Here is a 26728-nt window from a genome sequence, read left to right as displayed (position 1 = left end):
TGCCGCTTAAGGGCGCCGTTAAAGCGGGTCACCGAAAGTGTGGCTTGCCGTCAGCCCGTCGTCACACCGTGTCCTTTCGGGGATGGGGTGAATTTCCTCTCACGCCACGTGTGTCCCTGGGGGTTTTAGCACGGCGTATTTAGGCTTTGAAATCAGTTGCTAGAAGACAAAATGAGAATGCAGTTCCGCATGGCCAAAACGGGCTTGTGTCGGTACCTGGCCGAGAGCTGTGGTTCCCCATCCCTGGAGGTGCTCCAGGTTGGGTTGGATGGGCCCTGGGCAGCCTGAGCTGGTGGGGGCAGCCCTGTCCATGGCATGGGTGGGAGATGGATGGGCTTAGAGATTCCTTCCAACCTAAGCCATTCAGTGAGTCTGTGGTAGCTTTGTGTGAGCTATTTGGTGTAATAAATGCCAGTGTATTAACAACATTGAGGACATACCCTGGAAATAAGGGGAGGTACTGACTTGAAATACGTATCTCCGCTAATCTGTTGTTCTTCTAGAGTTTGTTTGTTTTATTATTTTCTTCACCCACATCAGATGTTTAGAACACCAGCACTGACTTCATGCCAGTGGGAAGGCTCCCATTCATTTCAGTTAGAAATTAATTGGAATCTATGACAAATATTTTATTACATAATGAAACTGAGTAGATAATCATTTCTAACTCATTTTATAAAAGGTTGCCATTTGATACATGTAGACTGCAGCGAAGTGGATTAAACAGGTTACAAACAACAGCCCTGGGGAAGGCAGGGCAGGGGGTACCCGGAGCCCTTGTGGATGTGCACAGTGCTCTCTTCATCTGCACTCTTGTGCCAGGCAATGACATTATTTCTGCTGGGACTGCTGAAATAACATGCATTACATTTGGTCATACAGAGCTAGTAAAAATTCTGGAAGGGTCTGGGCGTTTTCACCTCCTTTTAAGTGAAGCAGAAATCAAACGTTCATTCCTTACGGCAGTGGCTTAGCACTCTGCAGGACCCCGAGCACCAGCACAGGCACACAGTGAGGGGGATCAGTTCCTTGCTGCCATCCATCCTGCACAAGGCAGGAATTTGTTCATCCGTACGTGTTCAGCGTAAGTGCTGCGTAACAAAAACTTAACGTGTGTTTTTCTGTGGATAAACCATCTCTGTTGATGCAGATATTTGCTGTTGCAAACTGTTTCTGCACATGCAAGTTGCAGGAGGGCTGTCTGGTGTGCTGCTGATTAGGTTTGTACAGTGAGTGGCAGCCTTGGACAAAATCCAAATCATACATTAATATTAATATTAAACCGATGTAAGTTCGCTCAGAATAAACAGTAATCAGCAGCTAACTTAACAGCTCTAGTGGGTTGTGCACGCTACTACAGGACTCTTTGTTAGATGATTCCTGATGGACACTTCACATTACTAGTTGCTCAGAGGAGGGGAATGAAATTGTTTCCCTGTTACACGTATGTTAAGGAAGAAAATGATAACTATTTAGTCACAGCTTTGTGTTTTTTAAATATTTTTCTTTAAAAAATAGAAGGAAAGAAGAGACCAATGGAAAAGTTCTCACCTGAAAAAAAAAAAGAAAAAAAAAAGAAAAAAAAAAGAAAATCTAAATACTAATGTACCAAATACTACATACTAATTTGGAATGAGCAGAACCATCTAGCAGCACAGTCTTTTTTATAAAACAGTGTAACTAAAGGATGTTAGTACCTATATAACCTATCTGTTGGGTGTGTTCACATATTTTTGATAATTCAAGGTACTCTGTATTATTCTGTGGCTCATTTATTATATTCTCTGTCATATTTACTGCGGCTGCTAGGGAAGGGTTATGGTGAAGTCAGAGGCAATGAAGATGGGTGCTCATCTAACAGGTGCTCCACTCCCTTTGTTCTGTGTATACACATATTCAAATCAGACAGGGCTGGGGACAGGATAGGGCCTGTTAACTCGTTGCTGATTTTCCTAGCAAATAAACCAGCAGGTGCTGGTCCCAGCTCCGTCTTAGCACTGAGAAGAAGGTGGTGTTTGTATGGGACAGGATGCTTTCATGGAGCCCTCTAGCCAGCTTATTTTGTGACTTAAAGTGCCAAGTGTATTTTCTGCTTGTAGGTAAGGAATTGCATGTGTTATGTTTGAATGTCATTGTGGAAATTTGACTTGTTTTTATACTCCTAAATTTTAAGATATTTCTCTTGTATTGTCAGATACTTTATTTTAAGAAAGTAGCCTATAAGTTTTAATCAGATAAAATGTTTTATGGATGGAACTGAAAATTTTAGAAACTGACAAAAATTAAAGCTGCACGTAATCTGTAAATAAAGCATTGGCATTATTACATATCTTTTTTCCTGTTTTGTTAAGCAGTATATGCATACTGCGTTGTTTTTAACAAGTAAGACTTGACAGATTCTGAGACGAAGTTTCTATAGAAGATGTTACACATCTCTTTAAAAATGCATTATGTTATTACAGTGTTTACAGGTTTTTCAGTTCACTATCATGCCTTGTATTTAACACCTAAAATTTGTTTATATTTTGATGAATTTTGTATTAAAATTAAATTAATCTTTCAGTCAACTGAAGTTGACTGAAGAAGTATTACATTAACAGTAGAATTATTCAGCATTTGGTTGTAGATTCAGCATAAGTATACGTTTATCGGTACACTTGATAAAAAGCAGATTTCTGTGCTCTTTTACTGGAATATTCTCTGATCAAAGGTTAGATAAAGCTGTATTTCTACAAAGTCTTGTCATTTGTTTCTTATATACTTTATTGTTTTCAAAGATATCAACAGAGGGAATATATGACATTGCAAATATGCTACATACTTTTCTGACAATTTTTCTTTTATCTTTTTCACAAACTTCATATACACTCACTTAGTTTCCTTGATTTTGAGCTAAGTACTTTGTCAGCAGCTTTGGCTTCTTAGCCATAGCAGTTTTTAATGAAGATCATCAGACTTTAAAAATGAAATACCTGTCTGATAAGAACATGATGAATATTCAGTTCTTTATCTCCATTACAAGATTGTTGAACATTTCTGATTAAGATTCTAAAAGAGATATTGGCATGCACATGGAAGGCCATCATTGTTCACTAGAAAATCGCATCTTACAGTCTTACTCAGATAGAAACCTTTCCTAGTGTGAAAAATGCATAGCCTGCATTTTTATCATGACAAAAATCAGGTGTTTGGAGCACGACATGAAGAACACCAGAGGAATTGACCTCCAAGGGCAGAGTTAAGTCAAATAATGAAGCTTGGTAGAGCTTGTTCTTGGACAAAAATTCCGAACTTGGAAAGAATATGCCTTAATCCCTTCTGCTGCAAACGGTGGTAGAGGAATAGCAGATTCTTTAGTCCGTTTTATCTTTTTGTTGTTTTTTTTTTTCCGAATTGACATATTTGCAGAAAGTTTGGAAACTATTGCCAGTGACATTGTATACAAGTTCAGGGGTTTTGGAGTGCTAAGGAGCTAAGTGATCACTCGAGTAAAATGTGACTGAGGGTCTGATTTCACTTCAGTAAGGAGACGTGCATCTTAAATTCGGGGAATGATAAAACCTCAGTAAGAAGGTTTCAGTTTATGCAGTAAACTCAAAAGTTATGTCATAGTTTTTATTTAAACTAAAGCTGCAGCCCTTGTTTTATGTCAACAGTAATCCAGTTGTGCTTGCTAATACTGGTGGCAGCAAAGTGAGATGGAAGAAAACACAGATCACTGGGCTCCAAGTGGAGGTCATTTCTGTACCACCTCTTGGTTTATGGGCAATGTACAAAAATAGTTTTCGGAATTCTGTACTCTTTGAAAAATATCTATTGTTCTATTTAGAATGCTAAGGGATAAGTTTGAGTTGTATGGAATTTGTGCCTGATGAGGAAGAAGTACATTTTGTCGCACTGGCTTCTTATATCCATAAAATAAGTCTACTATTCCAGAGCATAGAAGATTTGATCACTGTTAAAGCAGCAGTCACCCAGCACAGCTGCCATGAGCCCTTTGTCAGAGTGCCTTTCTCTAGTGTCGGCTTGGAGCCTCAGTGGCTGTCTGTGAAGCCGCCTCAGGAGACAGCAGCACCTGCCATCACCCAGAGCTGCTCCCCAATGGGCAGGAGTCCTCTGGCTGGGAAAAAAATGGGGCTTCTTCCCTCACTTTCCCTCATCTTTGCTGAAAGAAATTCCTAACTGACCTCCCAATGTCTTTCCATGCTGTTGAATGGAGCCACTTTTTCCCACAAGTTTATTTACAGTTTCTCTTTCCTACACCCTTTTTCAACTCAGAAGAAATTAAGTTATTTAGCCACCAGTTTCTTTTTCTTCTTCTGTGATGGCAACAGCATTTGTTCTGATAGTCACTGTTATCCTTCTACTCACTAGACCTGCTTGGATTTTGGTACTTTTCAGCACAGATCTGTAAGAAATATCAATTGTTATACATATTTTGCATTTACCACTGCTGCTTTTACTGGCTTCTTGTCATACGACACGATCATTTAGTGACAGCTAGAGAAACTCAAAAATTGAGCACTGTCATGTGCAAAGAATGAGGAACAATATGGCCAGATCTTTTAATCAATCATTTACAGATTTCCCAGTATTTGTAGAGATTTCTTTTACTTTGTTTAAGGAAATTTAAAAATTGGAACATGTTAGGTAGCTTATATAAAATTTACTTTCACCATTAAATATTTTGTGAAGGGCTTTACTGAGGAATTATTCTCTCAAGTGGAAGTTTGATTTGCACTGTAAGGTTTGCAGGAAGAAAACTCACTTCTCTTAAATATTAGAACAACTCATCTTCCATTAACAAGTCAGCTCGTCCCTAAGAGTCAAACAGCATTTCAAAAACTGCACAAGAACAACAGGCCACAAATACTTTAAGAAGTAGGGGAAGAGGTTTCCGTTTGATGTGCTTCAATTGCTTCAGGTTCTTTATCTAAAAAAGTTACGCATGCACTCACCATGCTCCTGTGCATCCTCCAGTTAAGTATCTCTGTATCTTTTCTACCCTTTTCCTTCCTTTTTATCCCATTCTCCTCCCATGTCAGCTGACTCCTTGATGTTCTCCCCACACCAGTGTCCATGCAACCTGAAGTTCTCTGCCTGCTTCTTTTTCAGTTCCCAAGAAGTCGGGTATTTCCTTCAGGAGGTTAAACGTCTTTGCACACATCGCCCCTATAGCATTCTACCATGGGACTGCACCAAGCTGCTTCTCTTTTTAATTCCTCACTCTTGGCAATGCTGCAAGCCCTCCTAGTTGACTTGTGTTGTTCAGTTGTATGAAGAGTGAGGCAAAATTGTTCATATTTTTGGAGTTTGTCATTTTCATAAACCTTACTAGTTGCTAAATGAACAGAATATGACCAGAGATTCCTTAGCAAACTCGTGTAATGTTCTATAAATCTGCCTAAGGGTGACAAAAGAAAAAACAATTCTAAAGGAAGGGAAAGCCAGACTAGTTAAAGGGAGCCATTTTGCACCCTGAAGGTGCAGGATTCCTAGAAGACAGGATTCATCATGGGACTGGAGATCTGCTTTTGTATGTATCAACAGAAAACCTCAATTCTTCTTTTTCCTATGATCCAAATACATATTTTTTGCAAGATTATTATGTTTCTTGAAGTATTAAGTATTAAGTTATGTTTCTTGAATTTTGTCTGAAGCATAAGGTGCGTGTAATAATAACTATATCATTTCAAAGAGGGAAATTCGTGAAAGTGAGCCTTGTTAGATTTTTCAGATGGTTTCTCAGTATAGCTGGAAAAGCAACATTAAGAAAATTCTCTCTGGATAAACACAAGAAGAGAAGTCCTAAATTTGAGCTTGTAGTCCAAGACTGTATAGACAATATGAGCTCTGCAACCTGAGAATATTTTAAAATGAAAATATTTTAAACATTAAGGTAAATTCACCTGTCCTCATTTTTGTCAAACTTTCAACAGTTTTTTATAACCAGGAATCAGAAATATCCTTTCAGGTTTGGCTTTTTATGTACTTTGAAGCTGGGTATCTATAGCTAAATCCTATTCCAATAAAGTCAACGAGCATTTCCCCATTTCTTACTTGAAATCTGAAACATAATCATAAAAAAGTTTAAGCTTTAACTCCGAGAGTTTTTTCTTTGTGAGAGTTCCTCATTTCCATTTTCCAATGTTCCCATTAGTGCTTTGGGTGTATCTGTTTGTTCCTTCATTTTTATACAGGTATTTGTTCTGCCTTGAAGCTGACAGTACCATCTCATACTATCCATGGTATCGAGGGGCAACCACTCCAGCTCACTGTTGACTACAATTTCAACACTACAGCTTGTGAAATCCAGATAATTTGGCTGTTTGAGAAGCCTCGGAGTAATCCAAAATACCTGCTTGGCTCTGTAAACCAAACAGTAGTACCAGACTTGGAATATCAGCACAAGTTTACCCTCATACCACCTAATGCATCTTTGATGATCAATCCATTACGTATCAGTGACGAGGGCAATTATATTGTGAAAGTCAATGTTCGTGGGAATGGGACAGTAGCTGCCAGTGAAAAAATTCATGTAGCTGTTGATGGTAAGTTACTAAAATGTAGCATCTTCAGTTTGAAAATAAAATTTACATAGCTCTGAAGTAATGGTTCTTGGAATCCAATTATAGTAGTGCACTATTTAATCGAACCATGCACAAATAAGTGCCAACAATTGAGTTATGTTATTTTCTACTGCTGGAGGGAATGCTACAGTATGTCACCTTTAAACAAATTTAAGTTGTTAACTAATATTTCTTGAACTTAAAAAAAAAAAACACCTAAGGAGTTTCAAAACCATTGACTAATATGAGAAATGTAGGAAATAATGTTTCATAAGGCTCTGCTATGTTATCAGACAGGATGTATCAATTTTCAATGTACTGCAATTTATGGATTATATGGAGGGAGCCCTGACCCTGGTTAGACTGAATTCATTAAATGAAAGAGACATTAATGTGATACAGTTGTGGCTGCCATTTCACTCCCATGTCTATGCCAGGCAGTAGCCATCTCCATGACTTGGCCAGCAGTGAGTTTCAGTCACAGTGTCAGCCTCGCAGCACTACTGGGAAATCCCTCACTGTGGGCAACATCACCCATTCCACTCTCTGCACTGCTGTGGCTGCAGGGTTTTGTTTATTAGACCAGAGTTGGAAGCAATGATATACCCAATCTCAGCCTCTGTCATATAACCGGTAATATAAACAGTCTAGCTTTATTTAAGTGCTGGGAAAATTCTTACCAAATGAGAATACAGCCTTCTTTTTTTTATTCTTTAACCATATTTAATAAACACACTTTGAAATGTGGATACTTTCCAGAGAGGAGGATGGCTACTATTTGTGTCATTTTGGCAGTGAAGACTGTAATGTACTAGCAGTCAATTTTATAACTCTTCATATCTCTTTTTTTTATAGTACCTGTCACACAGCCAATTGTGCACACTGAGCCATCTTCAGGGGTAGTGGAGTACGTGGGGAATATTACGTTAAAATGTACCGTGGGAAAAGGCACAAGGGTAGTTTACCAGTGGATGAAAAATGGAAAGCCTCTCCATGCTGGCCCTAATTATACTTTTTCATCAAACAATGCTACGCTTCTAATTGTTCCTGTTGCAAAAGAAGATGTTGGGAACTACAGCTGTTTGGTGTCCAACCCTGTCAGTGCAATGGAAAGTGAGAGAATTGCACCAACAATATATTGTGAGTATATGAAATATTCATAATTACCTTTGTGTAAATGATCTGGTTGAAAAGAGTGCCTCTGACTAAGGTAAAGAGACAGAAGACGTTATCTTTTAGTGGGAGCTGTTGGGAATAGGTGAATGGTTGGACTGGGTGATCTTTTAGGTCTTTTCCAACCTTGGTGATTCTATGATTCTATGATTCTATGATTCTAAGACAGTTGAGTTAACATTATATGTGAGCTTGCGTTCAAAATAAGTTTGTAGCAGCTATAACTTATGATAGTGTAATAAAAAGTTCTCTCAGCGTTACATTGTTGTGAAGATCAGTCTGAACTGCAGAATCCACATATGAATTTCAGGTGTTCCACGTGGGCATCTTCAAATATGGAGGAGGTGTGTGTCAGAGGAAAGCAATCAGAATTATATACAGAAAAATTTGATTAAAATAGAGACAGAAAAAGGTATCTAGAAGCTGAGTGGAGGAAGCATCAGGCTGATGGAGTGTTACTCATGGTATTCCTCAAGATCATTTTGAGTCCAATCCTGTCTAATACTTTCATTACTGATATCAAAAGACTGGGAGTATGTCAATGAAGTTTACCTGTGACAATAACCTGAGAAGTCTGAACAACAGAGTAATAGAATTGGTATGAAATCTGTTAAAAACTAAAAGGACATGCACTTGGAGAATAAAAAAATTATGAACTTCTGCTGATGGAGATTTGTATGGCAATAACCGAGGCAGTGTGTTTGCCTGATTGAGCTCATCAAAAGACATCTAACAGGCAGTGTCATTCAGGCATAAAAAAGATGAGATCACAAGTTGAATACTATATTCAGTACTTACACAACCCAGAGGAATAATCTTGAACTGTACAGAAACAAAACAAAATGGAATGGGGATCCTATTCATGAGAACAGGCCAGGAGAACTCAGTTTGGTTGCCGAAAACAGACTCTGAAACAGACACTGAAAAGTGTTTGCTTTTCATATAAAGTGGGAAACACTAGGGAGAAAGATTTATGTAAAGATTTATGTTGACTGAAGAATAAACTGTAAGACAACCATATATTTTGGCTGGAAGTTAGATGTTTTCCAGTTGTTGGAGTAATGAGATTTTGCAAGAGCTGTGCGCATTGCTATTGCTAAGGGCTGACAACTGTATGAATGGGATTCATGCGGTGTTGGATTACTGTAGCAGAAGCCTGAATTCAGTGGTATCAAATGCTCCTCCCAGGCCTATGTTCCCAAGGATTCATTCATGTCATTTTAAGATCATATGCTTACAAAATACAGAGACAACTTAGGTTTTGGTTCATTTATTATTTTGTTGTTGTTTACTGCTGATTTACACGGGTCCTCCAGTAAGTAGTGCTGAGAAAACTGTAATGGTTTAACGTAAGTGAAATGAGATTTTTAGGTAAGTAAGATAATGCAGAAGCCAAGAAAGAGTGCCCATCCTCTATCTAGTTTGAAACTTTCTGTTTCAGATAATGAGTGATTTGTGTGCCTCAAACCCTTTTTTTAGCTGTATTGGCTTAACAAAAGAAATTGTTTCTCTGCAAATATACCTTTTTTGTTCAATATACCTAATCTCTGTGAAAAATAGCTTTTCAACAAGCTAATTTAGACTAGAGGTGTGAGGATGAGAAAACTGTCAAGCTGGGGATTCCTGTTCTGAAGATCTAATAACTCAATGTCATGATCCTGTCAATACTCAACTGCTTAATTTAGGGATATGAATAATGCTTTCAGTCAAAAGTTGCCATTGAAGTGTCTGTGTCTATGAGTAACATCAGGATCTAGCTTAGACCAGTAATATCACAGATAGGCTGTAATAGGCCATGATGAGCAGGTTATGATGGATATGAGCCTCAGGTTTGGCTCATATCATTGCCTGCAGGACACTGCTATGAAATATATGTAAGGGTTTGTGCCGGTGCTCTTTTAAGGTTTGCTTAATGATCTCTAAGCAAGTTGGTGACTTTATATTTAGCTAAAAGTAAAGACCATTACTGATTTTTGAAGCGGTAAAAGGATGTGCAAAAGCACCTGAGGAACTTAGTGAAAATGTAAACTTAGTTCATGAATGTAAACTGAGTTAGAGGACACAAAAGGCTTGGCTTAATCAACATTCAGCAAATCTTAGAAAAGGCACTTTCATTTTTTCCTCACCCCTCCTGCAACATCAGCTCCCATAGCCTCCAACAGCTGTGTGACCTTGCCAGGCTTCAGTCCTTGAATCCTTCAGAGTCAAAGTGCCTTTCTCAGGGATCTGAAGATCAGGTCAGGACCCACCACCATCAGCCCTGTTCAGGTATAACCTGTTCCTCACTGGCACAGCGTGGATGGCATGGTGCAAGGAGTGGAGCTGGATTCCTGCTGCACGCTCCTGCTTCTCCCACCATGTAACCTGGTAGTGGGGCAGACAGCCCATGCCCTCTGCCCAGCCTCACCACACTACCAGCCACACCTTTCACTCGGCCTTCTCCATCTTTCTTCTAAGGTTATGCATTCTGCCACTTACTTATTTATAATTATAACTTGGAAGAATCAGATGGGAGTTATCTTTTATCTAAAGTATGTGCGAGGGGGTGTCCCTACATTGCCCAGAATGGTGAAGGCTAGCAAGGACGTTGTTAGGAGACAACTCATCTCTTAGAAGCACCTGTCAGTCTCTCTTAGGAGAACTGACAGCACTGCAGACACAAAGATGAAGGAGCTGCCCCAGAGAGTCCTTAATGGTGTAGATATGAACTCCGTTTCTACTCATTGTGGACAGAGAAATCATGATAAAACATTCTACAAGGAAATAACCAGCACTGATGGAGTTTTATCATCATCATTATAATGACATTAATCTCATTCTTCTCTCAAGGTAGCACATTTTTAATATCTGCTTTAATGTCTGTTTTTCTCACTTTCATGAGCTAGGAGAGGGCCTTACACACATTTCTCTACAAAGAATACCTACCTTAAAACATGGGGAAGCTGCAGCCAGCACAGCTTGACAGCTCTCTTATGATGCAACAAAGTGAAACCAGATTAGAAAAATACCTTTCATTGTTGCTACCATTCTGACTGCTATGTTTGGTATTGGGATTTCTGACTTGCTGCTTGCAAAATTGGCTCTGGAGCATTTACTGCACTGATGGGTGCCTGGAACACTTGCACTGACAGGATGTGTTCCCCTTAGCCTTATTTCTTGCACTGTTCTCCCTTTTTCCTCACTCAACCATACGTATTTTCCCATAAATTTGAAAAATCATTCCAAGCTCCAAAATGAAAACTTATTTTCAACCCATTGCTGAGCAGAACTTGAAAACATTAGTTACTTCAGTGTTCAATTTCTGAAATGTTTTGTTGCCTTATGATTTTGATACACTAAAATATCTCCGATTCAATTTTTTCTCACGTATGGAAATATTACTACGTGCATTTTAGAATGGACTTTTTATTTCATCAGAATTGGTAGTTTGCATTGTTTATAACTTAAAATATGGGAAAAATATTAATAGAAAACAATTCAGTACTGAAGGACTACAGTGCTTACATTACTATCCATATTCCATATTCAAATTTGTGATGGGAGTTGGGGTTCTTACCTCCTGAGCTATACCAGTCCCATAATTCAGTCCAACCTCTGCTTACTGAGGTGTCAGGTCTTCCAACAAGCAGTTGTCAATACCACTGGCCCCAGGATCCCCATCTGCCATATGTCATTGCTGCGGGGGAGCTCCTGTAAGTGATAAAAGAAAGGTCACTCACAGTAAATACCTGCCATCTGCTTAGAAACTACAGCAGTCTCATGGAGATAGGAGCAATTGGAAATATTCCCACAGAGCTGTAAATTGTTACCAAGAACAGGTGATTTATTATTTTACAAGTCATTTAGTTAACTGGCCTCACTGAGACAAGAGGCTTATTACTGTTGAGAACAATATGGGGAGGGAGTAGAACTGGGTGATCCATGAAGGAAGGTGCTCCACTTTTTTACTGAGAATCAAAAGTGCTTTTTGTTCTTCATCATTTCTCACTAATATTGTCCCCCTTCTCCACTAGCTGTGACGATAATGCAGCATAGAACATTGCTATTGCAGAAGCGTGAAGCAGAAATAAATTATTTCGGGAGTGGGAGAAACTGCTGTCATGGAGGCTGCAACAGTGCATCACAGTGCAGTGATGGAGTTGAATGTAATAGATTGTGGGATTTCCTTCCTTCAGATTTCCAGTAGCCAGAAAATATTTAATTTCAGAGAGGAAGGTGCTGATTATCTGCTTTTTGGAATCACACTTGAAGCTGTGGGTACTCCTTTGCTACCTGGTGCGTGGGGATCAGTGATGTATGCACAGTCCAGGGGAGACAACAGGCTGAGCCAGACCGTGCAGAAGGGTTATCTGATGGTACCTTCATCAGGGATGGACTTCACCAAGGAATGTTGCTTTTCAGACATAGCCAAGATTTGGCTATTTTATAAGAAAACCTTTCTTTGTTTTATGTTTTTCTTGGTTTTTTGTTTTCCAACAGCCAGTATGTGGTGATTTTATCACTGTTTCTTTTGATTAGTAGCTTTCGTACTGAAGTGCGGTCACACTGTTAGTGCTGACTATGCACACTGCACAGTTAGGGCACTGATACAAAAACAGAACTCAATTCTGATCCTTTTTTGGCAAATCTCCTGTTATAATGAGGGAGCGAAGAGATCTGTCAGCTGGTTTACATCTGCCAAAGATTATATTATCAGTGAAAATAAAAGCTAGTATCAGAAAGAAGAGTTGGGTAAGAGGAATGGCCTTTCATAGCACCTGGTGTTGTATAGGCTCTGCACCTACAGAATTCTTCATGTGGGGTGCAGATAGTTAAGCTGATGCAGTGGTGACAGCTTTGCAGTTTCCAGAAGCATTTATCATATTTACGACTCATGTTAAGGAACCCATGAGCAAGAAGCTCTGCATCTAAGACTGCAGATTTCTAGAAACATCTTGATTCTTCCCCATGGCACCTGTGACATGAATCCACATCACCCAATAAAATGTTAGACAGATGCTGAGTCTTAAAATGAGACTGAGAAAAGCATATCACTAAAACAGCAACATAGAAAATAGGAAGCGTGACAACTATAAGTTGTGAAATATGCACATTTGGCTAAAAATGGACTCAACTGAGTGTGGCGGTCTCCATTTTCTATCCTAAACTTTCACAAATAGAGAAAGAAAAACAATGAAGCACACAGGAAACAGCTTGCATGCAGCTTGTTTAAGAGCTCTTCAAGCCTCATAAAACAAGGTGGACAATCAATAGAAGCATACATATTACAAGGAAAACTAATGTCAGCCTGAATTTCCTGATAAGAAATAGTCATTAACAAGCCAGTGTTCCTCTTTGTACAGCAGCACATTGCAAGTTCAAAACCAGCTACGTGGTTTTAATGCTTACAGACAACCGTAGGAAGATGGAAATATTACTCAATCACATTAAAATTGGCATAATATTGAGTTATCTGTCTTCTTGTAATGCCATTTTGGAGTCACTTGACAGCAGCTTTACTGAACTTTACTGAGCTCCAAGGATCTCACCAAAGAGAAGTCACCTGTTCATCCATCGTTTCTTTTGGTTTCTTTCAGCATCTGTCAGTAATAGATCTGTACATTTTTGACTGTGCATGTAAATCCCAGGGAATTATTAATATTAAAATAATGAGTTCTCTAATTGGAAAAAATATATATTCTTTACATCATTTTTTTACAATCAGATCCTTGTAAAAATAGATTTTAACGTGGAAAGACAGGAGAAAAAAAAACAGGATCTGAAATGATCAACTAAACATAACATAGGAAATACTCATCATATTTAAATATATTATTTCCCTTCCCATTTTCATATGAAGGTTGCTCTAGAAATTGCAGCCCAATTTTCTCAGTGATGAACACAACTACTGGACAATATGTTTCTCTTCTAATTATGTTCACAAACCTGGCACAAGGCCTTCCTCCTGATAGAAACCTGGATGTTGAAGTTGAAATGTACTAAAAGAGGGGAAGGTTGAAGTTTATTTTAGCAGTCACTTATTGAAGTTAACTAAGGCACACCCCATTCTAAAGTATACCTCTAGAATAGTTGTGCCAATTACTATTGTACTGCTAAGTATTACACTGACTATTTATGTATTTCAGAGCTTTATTTTCTTCTGAATATGAAGATAAATGACTTACACTGATACGTTTGGCATTTTAGTAGAAAAGGTCAAATATACCCCAGAAGACCTGCTTCTTTACTTCACAACTTTTCCAAGTGTGTTCAGTCTCCACTGTTTTTACAGTACTGAGCACTACATAGACCCATGCTGTTTCCCTAAGCAGCGATTAGATCAGTATTAAGCAGGTGTAGTCTAGTCTGAGATCAAAGATCAAATGATTGAACTGAAAGCCTTTTAATTGAAATAACTGAATAATGGCAGCCATTCTAAAGGCTAGTCCAGTTTAAGGAATCTAAGTGCTTTCATGTAAAATTTAAATACGTACTCTGATTTTAATTTTTCCATTATGTTTTGGTTTTATATTTTTCAATGCAGATGGACCTTATGGACTCCGAGTCAAATCAGACAAAGGTCTGAAGGTAGGAGCGGTGTTTACCGTCAGCGTAGGGGAAGCCGTACTGTTCGACTGCTCAGCTGATTCAAACCCACCAAACACTTACTCGTGGATTCAAAGGGCTGACAATACCACTCATGTAATCCAATATGGACCCCACCTGGAAGTTATGTCTGATACGGTGGCTCAGAAGACAAGAGATTACATGTGCCGCGCTTTCAACAACATGACTGGAAAACGAGATGAGACTCACTTCACAGTGATCATTACCTCTGCAGGTAAGAACATTGATTCCTGGCTGTAACTATAGCTTCTGAGCTGATTGTCAGCCCAGGAAAAGGAAATTATTCTTAGAGAGAGAACATACGTATGAAGTCTTGCTAATAATGTACTAAGTGGGATTTTGGCCATTGTGGAGACTGAGGTATTACTTGCAGTGTGTCACAGCTTTAAATGAGACCCACCAAGATATCAGTGTTTTGTAGGAGTTTGACAGTTTGACAGTGCATGGGAGAATCTCAAGCATACACCACTGACTGGAGAAAGCAGCCACAGACTCCCTATGTGATTAGGTATTATAAGAGCCCTAGTTTACTGTAGGATGATAATGCAAGCTGTGATGATGAATGAATAATTTTATTACAATCTGCTTGTAAAAATTATTTTGCTTTCATATTTAAGAATCTGTGAATTAGCTACCAGGTTTTACTAAACATCTCCTGTATTTCCTATACTTTATAACCTCTGTTCCTGCATCAGATTGCATTAAACAGCAATAAGGCACTGTTCCAGGAAACGTCTAGAAGCACACAGCTATAAACAATATACTGAGAAATTCTGATATCCCTTATTAATAAGGATCTTTTTTTCAGATAAGGACTGTATGAAGTTAATGTTCAAAGAGATGCAATCAATTGCCTGTTAGAAAATTTAACAAAGCAACTTAACTTGTGCAGAACAAATTGCTCAGCCATTTATTAGTAAGGTAAACAAGGGAGGCAGATTGTCCATTGTTCTGGCTGATATATAATCATCACAAACCTATGGAGTTCAATATGCTGAAAGGAAGTCAGGTTGCAATTTTGCAATGATAATGCTGCACTTTAAAGATTGAGTTAGAGGAGAAAGAAAACGCAAACAGCGCTATGTGTCATTAGAAATAAGACTGACACTTCTCCAGGAAGTTCATATCAGCTACAATATGAATGAGTATATTCATCAGTAAGAATTAAGAAATTCATCCAAGTTCTCCTTTCAAAGTCCAAAAAGAAAAAAATCCAGAGCTTCATGTTTAGTCCCTTTTCAATCAAAACACATACTTCCTAATTAAAAATATTTTACCTAAATAAAACTTTTCCAAAAAGTCAGTTTCCCTCCTCTACGGCCATTTCTTCTTGATATTCATTCAGATAGCACTAAATCCAGACGCTGAGCCAACACACTGCAAGGCAGCACTAGTTGAACCTAAGTGGTGTGAATTCACCCACCAGACTAAACCTCAGTGATACTGCCCAGGCTACATTCTGCTTAGAAATTAACACAATTTGTATCGAATTAAACATAATAAACAAAGAATATAAATATTCTTGCACATCCCTTCTATCTCTCCTGATAATCCTGGATAAGGGACCAACTTGTGCCTTTCAAAACACTGGCGATGTCTCTTGCCCATTGAACAACCTGAAGAGTGGAAAGTTATCGGTTGTCGTAAAGCATTCGGTCTGCACTGGTTTTTTCTTTCCCCCAAAAAGGCATTCTCAGTTTTCATGTGATGATTTTCAATCTAGGAATTGCTTGCTCTCTGTAATTGTAATTCCTTAGTAGCAATCCAGAAAAGAAAAAAAAAAAAAAAAAAAGAAAAAAACAAAACAAAACAAAACAAAAACAAACCAAAAAACTTGAAAAGCTTGGGTATATGTTTGTAATACAAGAGACTGTCCAATGTGCTTTCCACAATGTTACTGCTTGTATACGACCACCTTTGTGATATTTGCACTTTGTGAGATATTTCATTTTAGTTATTAAGTAAGAGCACAACCCAAGAGACAAACAGAGTTGTGCTGGTGACCAGCGAATTGTCCTTTCATGCATGGAATAGGAAATACACACAATACTAGGACCGCTAGTTAGATAGAAAGGGCTGGCTCCAGCCATTTGGGAAGGCCTAACAGCCTGCAGGTAGAGGAAGAAGAACTTGTTCTGTGGGCAGTATGCTATGAACAGGAATTGTGCTAATCCACCTTAGAGATGGATCCTAGAGATGAGGAAGCTTGTTGCCTTCTGTTTGCTGCCATGCCAGAAGAGAAAATCTACCCTGCCATCTAGCTAATTGTGGGCTACCGTATGAAGAATTAACTTACAACGCAGCAGGGAGCCATGTGTATGGGAGTGTGTATGTGAGATCTCCACAGCCATGCTGAAAACAAATACACCATGAGCTTTCTTAGGTCACGTTTTCTCAGCAACTCCTTCCCATCTAGACTCAAGCTGCAAACATGCTTTCTGTTGAGAAAAAAATTGCAGAGCCAACCAACCTGAGGGTCATCTCACACTGGCATGCAGGAGCAAAGCTCTACTGGAAACCACACTGGGCTTATGAGTGGCTGTGGGCTCAGTGCCATGGCTGGAACAAGAAGGGCACCTCTTCTGTTTGAGCAGTGAGTCTTCTGGTGCTCATAGCTTCTTGAGAAATATTTTGTGCCTGAGAAAAGAAAAAACAGTTTCTAAATAAAACCTATTTCATCTGCCTCAAGAATCAATTAATGTAGTTCCTCCAGCACCAACACATCAATAAGGGAAATAAATGAAATAATGGGGAAACCACGATTGTCAACTGACCTTTGACTGTAAATATGCAAGTGATGTATTCAACCTTAATTTAACCCACCAGTACCATCTAGACAATGAAAGCATTTGCTCAAGTTGCTGTCTTGGAACAATTTTAAAGAGTTTGCTTTAGGGTGATTTGTAAAAATGCATATATCAGTGTGATAACAGCACTTTATCCAGAACAGGAGACTAAATACAGTACTCATCTTTTTTGACACAGGACTGGAAAAATTGGCTCAGAAAGGAAAATCTTTGTCATCTCTTGCAGTAATAACTGGAATTTCATTATTTTTGATCCTAGTTATGAGCTTTCTATTCATATGGAAAAGATATAAGCCACTTAAAGGTATGTAAAAGTTAAGCACACTCCAGCTATTCTTTTGGAACATTAGAAGATAAAGAATGATTTTTCTTTTTTCTGCTCTTTTCAGTGATACAACAGAAGCTGCAGAGAAGGTACAAAAATAAAGCATTCTTACATTTTGAAGTCCTTTCCACTATGAGAATTGAATTTTATCATACTAACTTTCTTCCCTTATCTTTTGATACCAAACTGAAAAATGTGTTTATGTTTTCTAGGCCAGAGGCTGACTACAGAAAGGCACAGACATTTTCAGGTAATGCCAATGAAAGAAATGTGAGCATAAGGTCAAATTTCATTCTTGCAAAAAATTGGCATCTCTAAATGCAAAGTAAAAGGATAGGAAGTGGTTTTAACTGGAGTTAGAGACTTCTATGCCATCTCTCTTAAGATAAAACCTGAAGGACTACATGTCAGTGTAGGTTTGACTCCTGTTTAGAGTTTATGATATACTTTGTATCCTGCTATCTTGAGCTCAAGCTGTTAAACTAGGTTAGAACCACTTGTATGCCCACTTTTCTCTCCAGTATGTAATGTGTGTTATGAGTAATGGCCTAAGAGATGAGAGTCAAAAGATCTGCTAGAGAGGGGCGAGTTAATGAGGGTGGAAGGGACCCACCCCAACTACTACAAATTGCAGCTGAAGTCCCACATGCAACTTGTCAAGTGGCTTAACAATCATGTTCACTTATCATGTTTTCTTTTTTTAATCAGCAAGATTATACAAGATTCAGGTGGAACTGTCTCACACTACAGTGCAGATATGCTGAGCTTGTGCTGGGCTTCTTGTCTGTGGGAAATGAAAACAGATGGGTCTGTTTAGACTTCCAGTGAAGTCAGTTCCAATGGCTCTTGCAGAGTTGCTGCTGAGGTTAACCGGAAGCTCTGCGCTTGGTTCCAGGCAGTGTACATCCCCAGTCAGTAGAGATCACAGGCCAGCTCAGTGATTTAAAGTGATTTAAAGTAGATCAAACAACCAATATTCACATTTATTTTCCTTTATTAGAGAAATGTGGTTTCCCATCCATACTTAAACTTTTTCAATTTCGAATTACATCTTGATATGTTTTTCATTTTTGTTTGTTTTAACTTTAGGACATGAAAGTGCTTTGGATGATTTTGGGATATATGAATTTGTGGCTATTCCTGATCATGGCAGCAGTTCCAGGGTATGTGATTTTACATCACAGCGATGGTTTCCTTTCTGTTTCTGTGAATACCTGCACTCTAGTCGTTTTGTCTGCTTGCTCTTGCTTTTCACAGATGTTTCATCACACCATATTCATCCCTGTTGTTTATGTAGTATTTGTTCTTTCTTTACTGTGTTACTGGTTCGGTACTGGCACGGTGCAGTAGGGAACTTATCAAACTCTAGAGGGAACAATCTCAATCCAGATAACCCGCATTAAAAAAATAAGAGTAGTGTTAGCTAGATGGGTAACACCAAACCACTCACTGCCCTACAAGCAAATTAATTGTTGCAATGACATTTTCTTCTTTATTGCTGTTCATACAACATACAACTTCGGCAGTTCAGAAAAGCTACAGGGGGTATTTAAAGTATTGTTTGTAAAAATAAATGTCAGCTGTAACACGTGATGTCAGATGATGAATACAAACAAGAAATTGGCCCACAGAAGATCAGACCCTAAATCATCCCAGTCACAAGTATCCTGTCATCCCTAGGGCTGACCATACCACAAATTCACATCATTATTAGGTATCCTGCAGAATTAGGGCATTGGTCAGGGAGAAGGGGTGACCAGAAAAGAGTGGATATGCAATGAAATTCATTCTAATCTCCAGCATCATTTCAAGAAACAGCTGTTCAGAACTGTGGCACGCCGATAGAGTCAGGATTTGATTTTACATTCATTTTAATTTGCAGAAAATGGAAAAGTAAAAAAACAGAAATGATAAAAAACTGGAATTTGGGCATAGGCAGAACAACAATGGAAAGTCCTGATGGATTTGGAGTCTAGATGCTCTGATGACATAAGAACTGATTCATATATGTAACATATTAAAAAAATTCATTATTACTACTTTAATGGGAATTTCTCACAGTTCTCTCACTCTGATGGGTGTTTTGTCCTGAGCTCCTTCCCTGACTATTTTCTCCTTTTTCAATCTTTATTCACTTACTTATCTCTTTGATTTTTGACTGTTCCTTCCTTGACATGTGGTACAGTAATATAAAGTAGTTGCTGTATTAGATGCAAAAGGTACATCCTAAATCTTCTTAGATTCAAATTGATTTTAAATTATTACTTGTATTACTATAATGTGACAAAAACTTGCAGAACAAAATGTGAACAAATAGGGATGAACTTCTGCATCTGTGCCCAAAGTGTTGACAGAGAAGAGCATTGTTAAAAAAAAAAAAAGATAAGTTACATTATCAATTTTATTTCTGTGGAACTTTTATCAATTTGTACTTACAGCAGAAACACTCTTTGATACTTTTAGGTTTCAAGTCAGCCTGTTCACAGCTCTGACATTGCGCCAGGCCAGGACGTACTTAGTACAGTTTATGAAGTCATTCAGCACATTCCCAATCCGCAGCAGCAGGACCATCAACAGTAAGTTATAACCTGTATGCACACATGTGGTAGCTCAAAGACAAGGACTTCCGTGTGCGACTGAGACTGAACAATTCACACATTGATGGCTGGTGTTGATTCCAGTGAGAGGGTGAAAGCAGCAAAAAAATGCAAGATACATCATTCCTTCCCTGGTCTGTGTACAATCCCCCCCCTTCACGACTCTAGCCTGAAATTTTATCATGCCACCTTTGTCTAAGTGTGAAGAGAGAGAGTTAAGATCTTCAAACACCATTTCAAAGGAAAATTCCCAAGTGCTGTAAGAGGTTTCACAGCACTGAGTTCTGAGCAATTCCCAGTCAGCAGGTTAAATCTTCAGACAAAGACCTGTCAGCCATGTTCCAAAAAAAGTTGGGGGTTTTCTTCAGTGTTGAAACTGTTCAATTGACTGATGACCAAAGATTGCTTGCAATGGTCACAGAAATACTAACAGGCAGTGCTTCGTTATCTGAGTAGCTGATGTCTTAATTTGGGTCTTAATTAATAATTTAGAGCAAAAGAAGTAATGTTCTGCAGTACTCTGGCTGGTACTCCTGGTTTTGTTCACCTTCTTTGTAGTACCTCTTGGCATAAGAATAGCGAACGCACTGTAAAGTTTTTGTCATGGCTGTATAGCTGCCATAAATCTACTCTGAATTTTGGCTGTCTTCCTTGCGAATTAACAATAGCTCACAAGACTTTATTTGTTAACAACCCTATTTTATCACATTTTCCATGTTTTTACTATCTGTTCAGTTTCTTAATGGTTGAAAAGAAAAGCACATATTCTTCAAATATACTAAGCAGTTGGCTGAGTATGTGACAACATTAGTGTTCAGTATTTACATTACTAGAAATGTGCAGGTTACAATTGCAACTGTGCATCTAAATTATGTATTTGTAACCATGATTATAAAAGAAAGCTGACTGGTGACAAGCAAATAATGAATTACTGATGACATTTTTGTATCAATCAGATTTTTTAAATCAGGTGTAAAAATAGCAATCATAAAGTACATTTTTTTCTTAATTTTATGTCTCCCATCTCAACTTTTTTCACTGATACATCACTCTTCTAAATGGGTTCAAAGTGAAGGCAAACTGAATTTTGTGACAGTTCAGATTTCAACTCAGTATTCTGTAGTTGTAGAGAATTCACTTGCATAGCCACGTTTCACTCTCTTCATTTAACCAGATTTTACAAAAGAAGTATGGGAGCAAAATTTCCACTAACAAAACCAGGGGGGGCTGCTGAACATGATAAAGGGTAAATGACTCCGCTTAGAAAAACTGCTCTTGTGAATTTTCCAATTCCTGATCTACAGCAAAGAAGCACTCTGACTAGTGAATAAATCAGGATAATAAAGTCGATACTTGGTTTTGCAGCAGGATGCCTCAGCACTGAGCATTAGGAAAAAGTAAAACGTCGCAAAACAGAGAATGGAACTGGGGAAGTAATTCCAAACTCCTGTAGTGCTAAGCAGTGATTGCCTATGGATGGGCTCCTTGGACTTGATATGCAGGCATCTGTACAGTAGCCAGCTACATTCATGGAGAATGATAGAGGATTTTCCTTCATTCTGCTGACAACGGGTTTCTCTTTTTAAAAAACAAAATAATGGATGTTAAGGTAGCTGAACAGGTCTCCTCCTGTGCAAGTGATGATTTTGCTCATATTCTCAGTAGTCTTATCAGGGACTGCTGTCATTTCATAATTTTACTAGAATTAAAATCATGGAAAAATAGGTAAAAAATGTGGTTTCATAATTTAATGCCTAGATTTTCAGCCTGAAAATGGTCCAAATCCTCTCTATGAACCTGATGTCTGCAGTGTCAGCTGATGTTCTGTCTCTTGCTATAGAAATCCCAGTGACAGTGTTGGCAGAACGCTCTGGGAATCACTTTTTCCTAACAGTTTTCCTTACACTTTTGTCATCTTTTTCATTCAGACACACACATGCATCTATGCCTCTAAGCACTAATTAACTGTAAGATGTTTAACTGTGCTGCAGGTCTTAAAATACAAGAGTGCTGCTGAAAAGTAATTAAATACTTAAACTCCCCTTGGTTTGAACTAAGGGATTCAATATCTAATTACTGTTAAAAAAAAAAAAAAACTGACCTGGGCCAATAGCTGGATTGGCACTTTTGGGTTTTATAGTGATATTAGTTGCTACATGCAACATTATTTTGCAGGTTTGCCCCCTTCTCCCAAGAACTGAAGTGGAAACATGAGATATGTTTGTGAGGAAACTGCCAAGCTCTATTTCTGGGAGAGAGTCACAGGAAGTTATGTGGCAGCAGCATATTCAGTGATTGTATTAAATGCACTCCTGCACATATTCTAAACTAGATATCAGTAGTGACAAACTGGACAACAAACATTTCACATATTGCCAACCCATGACACATACAAAAGAGATCATAAAATGGCTGCAAAAGCCATCGAGCAAGTTTAACCAGTTCTTGTACGTAAGCACTGACAATTCACATTCCTGTGACTCTTTAGCAGGTGCTGAGTGCATTACTGCTGAAAATACATGAAGAACTCAAAATATTTGTACCAAGAAAGCAGCAATGTGCTGTGCTGTATCAGCACTGATGGCATAATTTATTTGTAGCTCAGACATGTTTTGCCACTGGTCTTACCTTTCAAAACTAGAGATCGTTTAATGTTCACAGTAAAAATTCAGCCAAATGTACCCTCATTCATGCTAAAGAACTGTTTTCCTTTTGTGCTTAGAACTGCTGCTTTTGGTATATGTTTGCAACAGTGTTTTTTAATAAAAATAAATAAAGAAGGCATTGTGGACAACCATTATCATGTCTGTTCTTTCCTAGATGTATATGAAGGCACAGAACAGGAAACCAAAGCATCTGAAAATACAAAACTGACCTTCCTTACTGAAAGGAAATGTAACCACTCTAAAAATGGCAAAGGCTTACGCCAGCTTATCTTCAGACTTTGGGTGCTTTTTAATTGGTATTTTCTTGAAGAATATGTCTTGTTTTTCACTTTTACTTTTTTTCCTTGTTCATGGCTACAAGAAAGCAAACGGACAGCTTAAAAATTGCGGTATGCAAGCCTGTGCATTTCACTATAATGATGGGAGGGAAGGACACCGAGGAATCAAGACCACAATGTCTCCCATACATTTTTATTTTTTTTTAAATGAAAAGAAAAAATGCAGCAACAACAACAACAAAAGCAACCGTGTATGGGTTATTCATTGGAGTAGATTTTTACAAGAGAAGGTCTCCATGAGAAGTAATAGATGCAATTTGTCAGATTGCAATAGACATTTGAAGTTTAAAATCATTCTTTTAACTCTTTCAATGCAACATCTTTTAATCTACCATCTTAGAAACTGATCTGCAAGGCAGTTATAGTACAAAAATGTACATATGTATATTATTCGAAGTAATGTGTTCTTATTAAATTTTATTTCCTTTGCACTTGAAGTGGTTCTCTATTTGCTGCCAAAAAGTCTGGTTTTCATTGAGTAGAAGAGCAAGCAATATTTAGATAATTTCTGAAAGCTACAGAATGTATTGTCTCATATAGGCTATATATACATTACAATTCTACTTCTCCAGGGCAAACGAAATACATCTTACTCTTTATACAGACAAGGTGCCACAAGCCCCTTTCCAAATCCAGCAATCTCTCTCCCAAAGATCTTTTTAGCAGGTGTCTGACTCCTACAGGAAAATTCCATATTATTTACATAGGGTCAGCTATTAGGAAGCTTCAGTTAGCGTCAGCTGTGCAAAAGGGGAATTATGAATTAGAATAGTCTTCAGACATAAAAATGATAATTAAAAAAAAGTAATTTAGTAACAACTACTTTGGAAGCAAATCATTAGGATTAGCAATGAGAAGCATACAGAATGCTCACCCTTTAACAGAAGCTGTAAGGGGTTATCTAAAGGATCCACATTTTAGAAAATAATCTGCATTTTTATAAGCACTTCCCTAATCCATGTTTACCATACGTTCATTTGTCCACTGATGAGCATGAAGAAGGGCTTTCTTTGCAGAAGTAGGGTGATGGGTCTGAGCTCAGAGGGGAAGAAGGAGACTACAGGAGCAGCAACAGCAGCCAAAGCAGCTCTAGCCTTTTGTACCTAATCACAAAGTGGTGTGTAGCACTTTGTCTTTTCTTACTCAGGTATTACATAGCTTCAAGATGATTTGTAAGAATATTATAGAATGTTACTTTGGGTTTTCACAACTACTAATACAAGAATGCTCAGATCTGACATATTGTTTTGGCTTTGAAGCATCAATCTTCTCCTACAGGGCAACAAGCTAATATTCCACAAGCCATTTAGCAGGCTAAAGGTATCCTGGGCTGCTTATCTAGTGTGCTGCCAGCAGATCAAAGGAGGTGACACCTCCCTTCTAGCCAGCACAGTTGATTCACACCTGGAGTGCTGGGCCCAATTCTGAGCTCCCCAGTACAAGTGTAATATGGACATCCTGGAGCCAATTCAGCAGAGGCCACAAAGATTAAGAAGAAGCATCTGATGAGGAGAGAACTGAGACTGTTCATTCTGGAGAAGAGAAAGCTAGAGAGGATATTATCAGTGCTTATAAGTATCCAGTGGGAGCACAAAGACAACAGTCGGGCACTTGTCCGTGGTGCCCAGTGACAGGACGAGGTATACACACATAAACCAGCTGCCCAGGGAGGCTATGGAGATGTTTCAAATTCCGATACTTCTCCATCCTTGGAGATATTTGAAACTCAACTGGATACAGTTTCTATCAGGCTCTGAGCATAGGTACCCTCCAGCCTCAACTGTGCAGTGACTCTGTGAGCATGGACAGGGAGACGGTGGGGAGCAAAGATAGCTCTCAGCAAAAATGACACAAGCAGTTATAACGAAATGACTTCATGTTAATGTTAATAGTCTGCATACTTTCATTAACCACTCCCTTGACAAAAACAGAGGACTCATTTCTTCAGCTACACTAATACGAAGACAAAATACAAGCACAGTACTGTGTATGTGCTTACAATTCCTTAACCAAGCCAAGGTATGTAATTATCACCTGAACCATGAATAGGAAGAGGCTATTGCTTTGTAATAGTGGGTTAAAAGGCACTTTTTAACATTTATTTTCTGTAGCTTTTCTTTCTTCTTTTTTGCCTTAATGCAATGAAAGGTCATATTTCCTCTGGCCTTTCTTCAGCATAATTTGTTTGGAAATCTGTCACCACACTGCTATAGACACATCTGTATCATACAGCTTTCTGGGAGTTGGATGGCAATGGTTCCCCACAGGAGATGGCAGGAGGTTCTGGGCAAGTGCTTGGGACAGAGAGCAGGAGAAAGAAAAGGGAGATGATACCAGTAAACACTAACTTGTTCTGACAGATGTGGAAATTGGACACGTCCCAGGTGACTTCTGCATTTGAGGTAATACAGTGTGTAACTGGGCACTCATTCTTCTGCCTCCTACAAGAGGTTTCCTAACTTAAAACACCTACTTCCTATGTAAGTAAATGGCTGTGATGAGAATATTTTTGCAGAAAACCAAACTTCTTTTTATAATGCCACTATAATAGAATGTCATTGAATTCTCTATTCAAAAATGAAAAAAAAATGCAGAATGCTGTTCATACACAATGATTAAAAACATCCAAGTGCAGGCTGCAATTTTTATTGTAGGCTGAAAATTTTAAATCCATGACAGGCTATGCAAAAATGTTTCTTCAACAGGTTGTTCTCAGTAAGTCTGCTGTGGGTACGTTCCTGCAGAGCAGAAGCCCTCCTCCCTCACTTCATTTCTGTGGGGCTGCAAAGCTTTTCTAGAGAGAAAAGAACTGCAGCAAATGTTTCTGAACACTTTGCCAATTGATACAAAAGGATCACATCATAAGGAACACAACTGATGCACCCTTGGAATGGAAAGGGGAATTTTTCCTGTGCTTGTTATAAGACAATTAGGAAGAAAACCCAAATAATAATAATAAAAAAAGATCATTCTTTCATTAAAATCTGTGGTATATAAACAATGGAGAAGGAGCCTGGAAGACAAACAAAAGATTAAACATCTAAGGATCCCGTGTAAGACAAAGTTTACATCAGGGTTCAGTTACACATGCAATGCAAACACCAGCGTGTTGATGGAAATCCTGCTCCACCTAAAAAGATAACACACATACATCTCTCCAGGCTATGCTCTGCTTTCCAGGGCAAAGAACAAAGCTGTTCGTCACAGTGGGCCTGAAAATTCATACAGACCTTAATGCAGAGATATTAGGGCAAGCCTTCTAAACTAGCACACCTCGTGCAACAGCACACTGACCAAAAATAAAATCACATTTATTATTATTAATTATTATTATTAATTATTACATTATTTTGTAATGTCAACACAGATTTTCATCATGATATATGCAGTTCTAAAAATTACTTTCTGTATTGCTTTTTTTCTTCTTCATAAGAAATGAATAAAGTTGTTTTGCTAAGACGACACAAAAGCTCACCTGAGAAAACAACAGAACTGTGTTGGGAGTCATCTGTGTATCTTCCTTACAACTCCACTCTCTTCTTTGACTTCACCTTGCTGACTTTTGATATTTTTCAAGTCATATTCAATTCTGAATCTGTCTTTCAAGCACTTTCCAAGTCCATTAAGTCTGTTATGCTTGTTCCCAT

The 26728-nt window shown here is 38.3% G+C and overlaps 1 protein-coding gene across 1 annotated transcript; it reads left to right on the top strand.

Annotated features, from left to right (window-relative positions):
* Position 1: 1 nt before the first annotated feature.
* HEPACAM2 (HEPACAM family member 2) lies at positions 2-22879 on the top strand. The gene is made up of 9 exons (XM_048950699.1): positions 2-2099; positions 6201-6551; positions 7425-7709; positions 14266-14562; positions 17334-17459; positions 17545-17569; positions 17693-17730; positions 18570-18643; positions 19944-22879. The coding sequence occupies exons 1-9, from the start codon at positions 2030-2032 to the stop codon at positions 20058-20060; spliced, it is 1383 nt and encodes a 460-aa protein (XP_048806656.1). The 5' UTR covers positions 2-2029; the 3' UTR covers positions 20061-22879.
* The last annotated feature ends 3849 nt before the right edge of the window (positions 22880-26728 follow it).

The sequence above is a fragment of the Lagopus muta genome, chromosome 7, assembly GCF_023343835.1.
Source record: "Lagopus muta isolate bLagMut1 chromosome 7, bLagMut1 primary, whole genome shotgun sequence".
Classification (NCBI taxonomy): domain Eukaryota; kingdom Metazoa; phylum Chordata; class Aves; order Galliformes; family Phasianidae; genus Lagopus; species Lagopus muta.
Note: the sequence above shows the minus strand (reverse complement) of the source record. Positions and strands in the feature narration are given on the sequence as shown.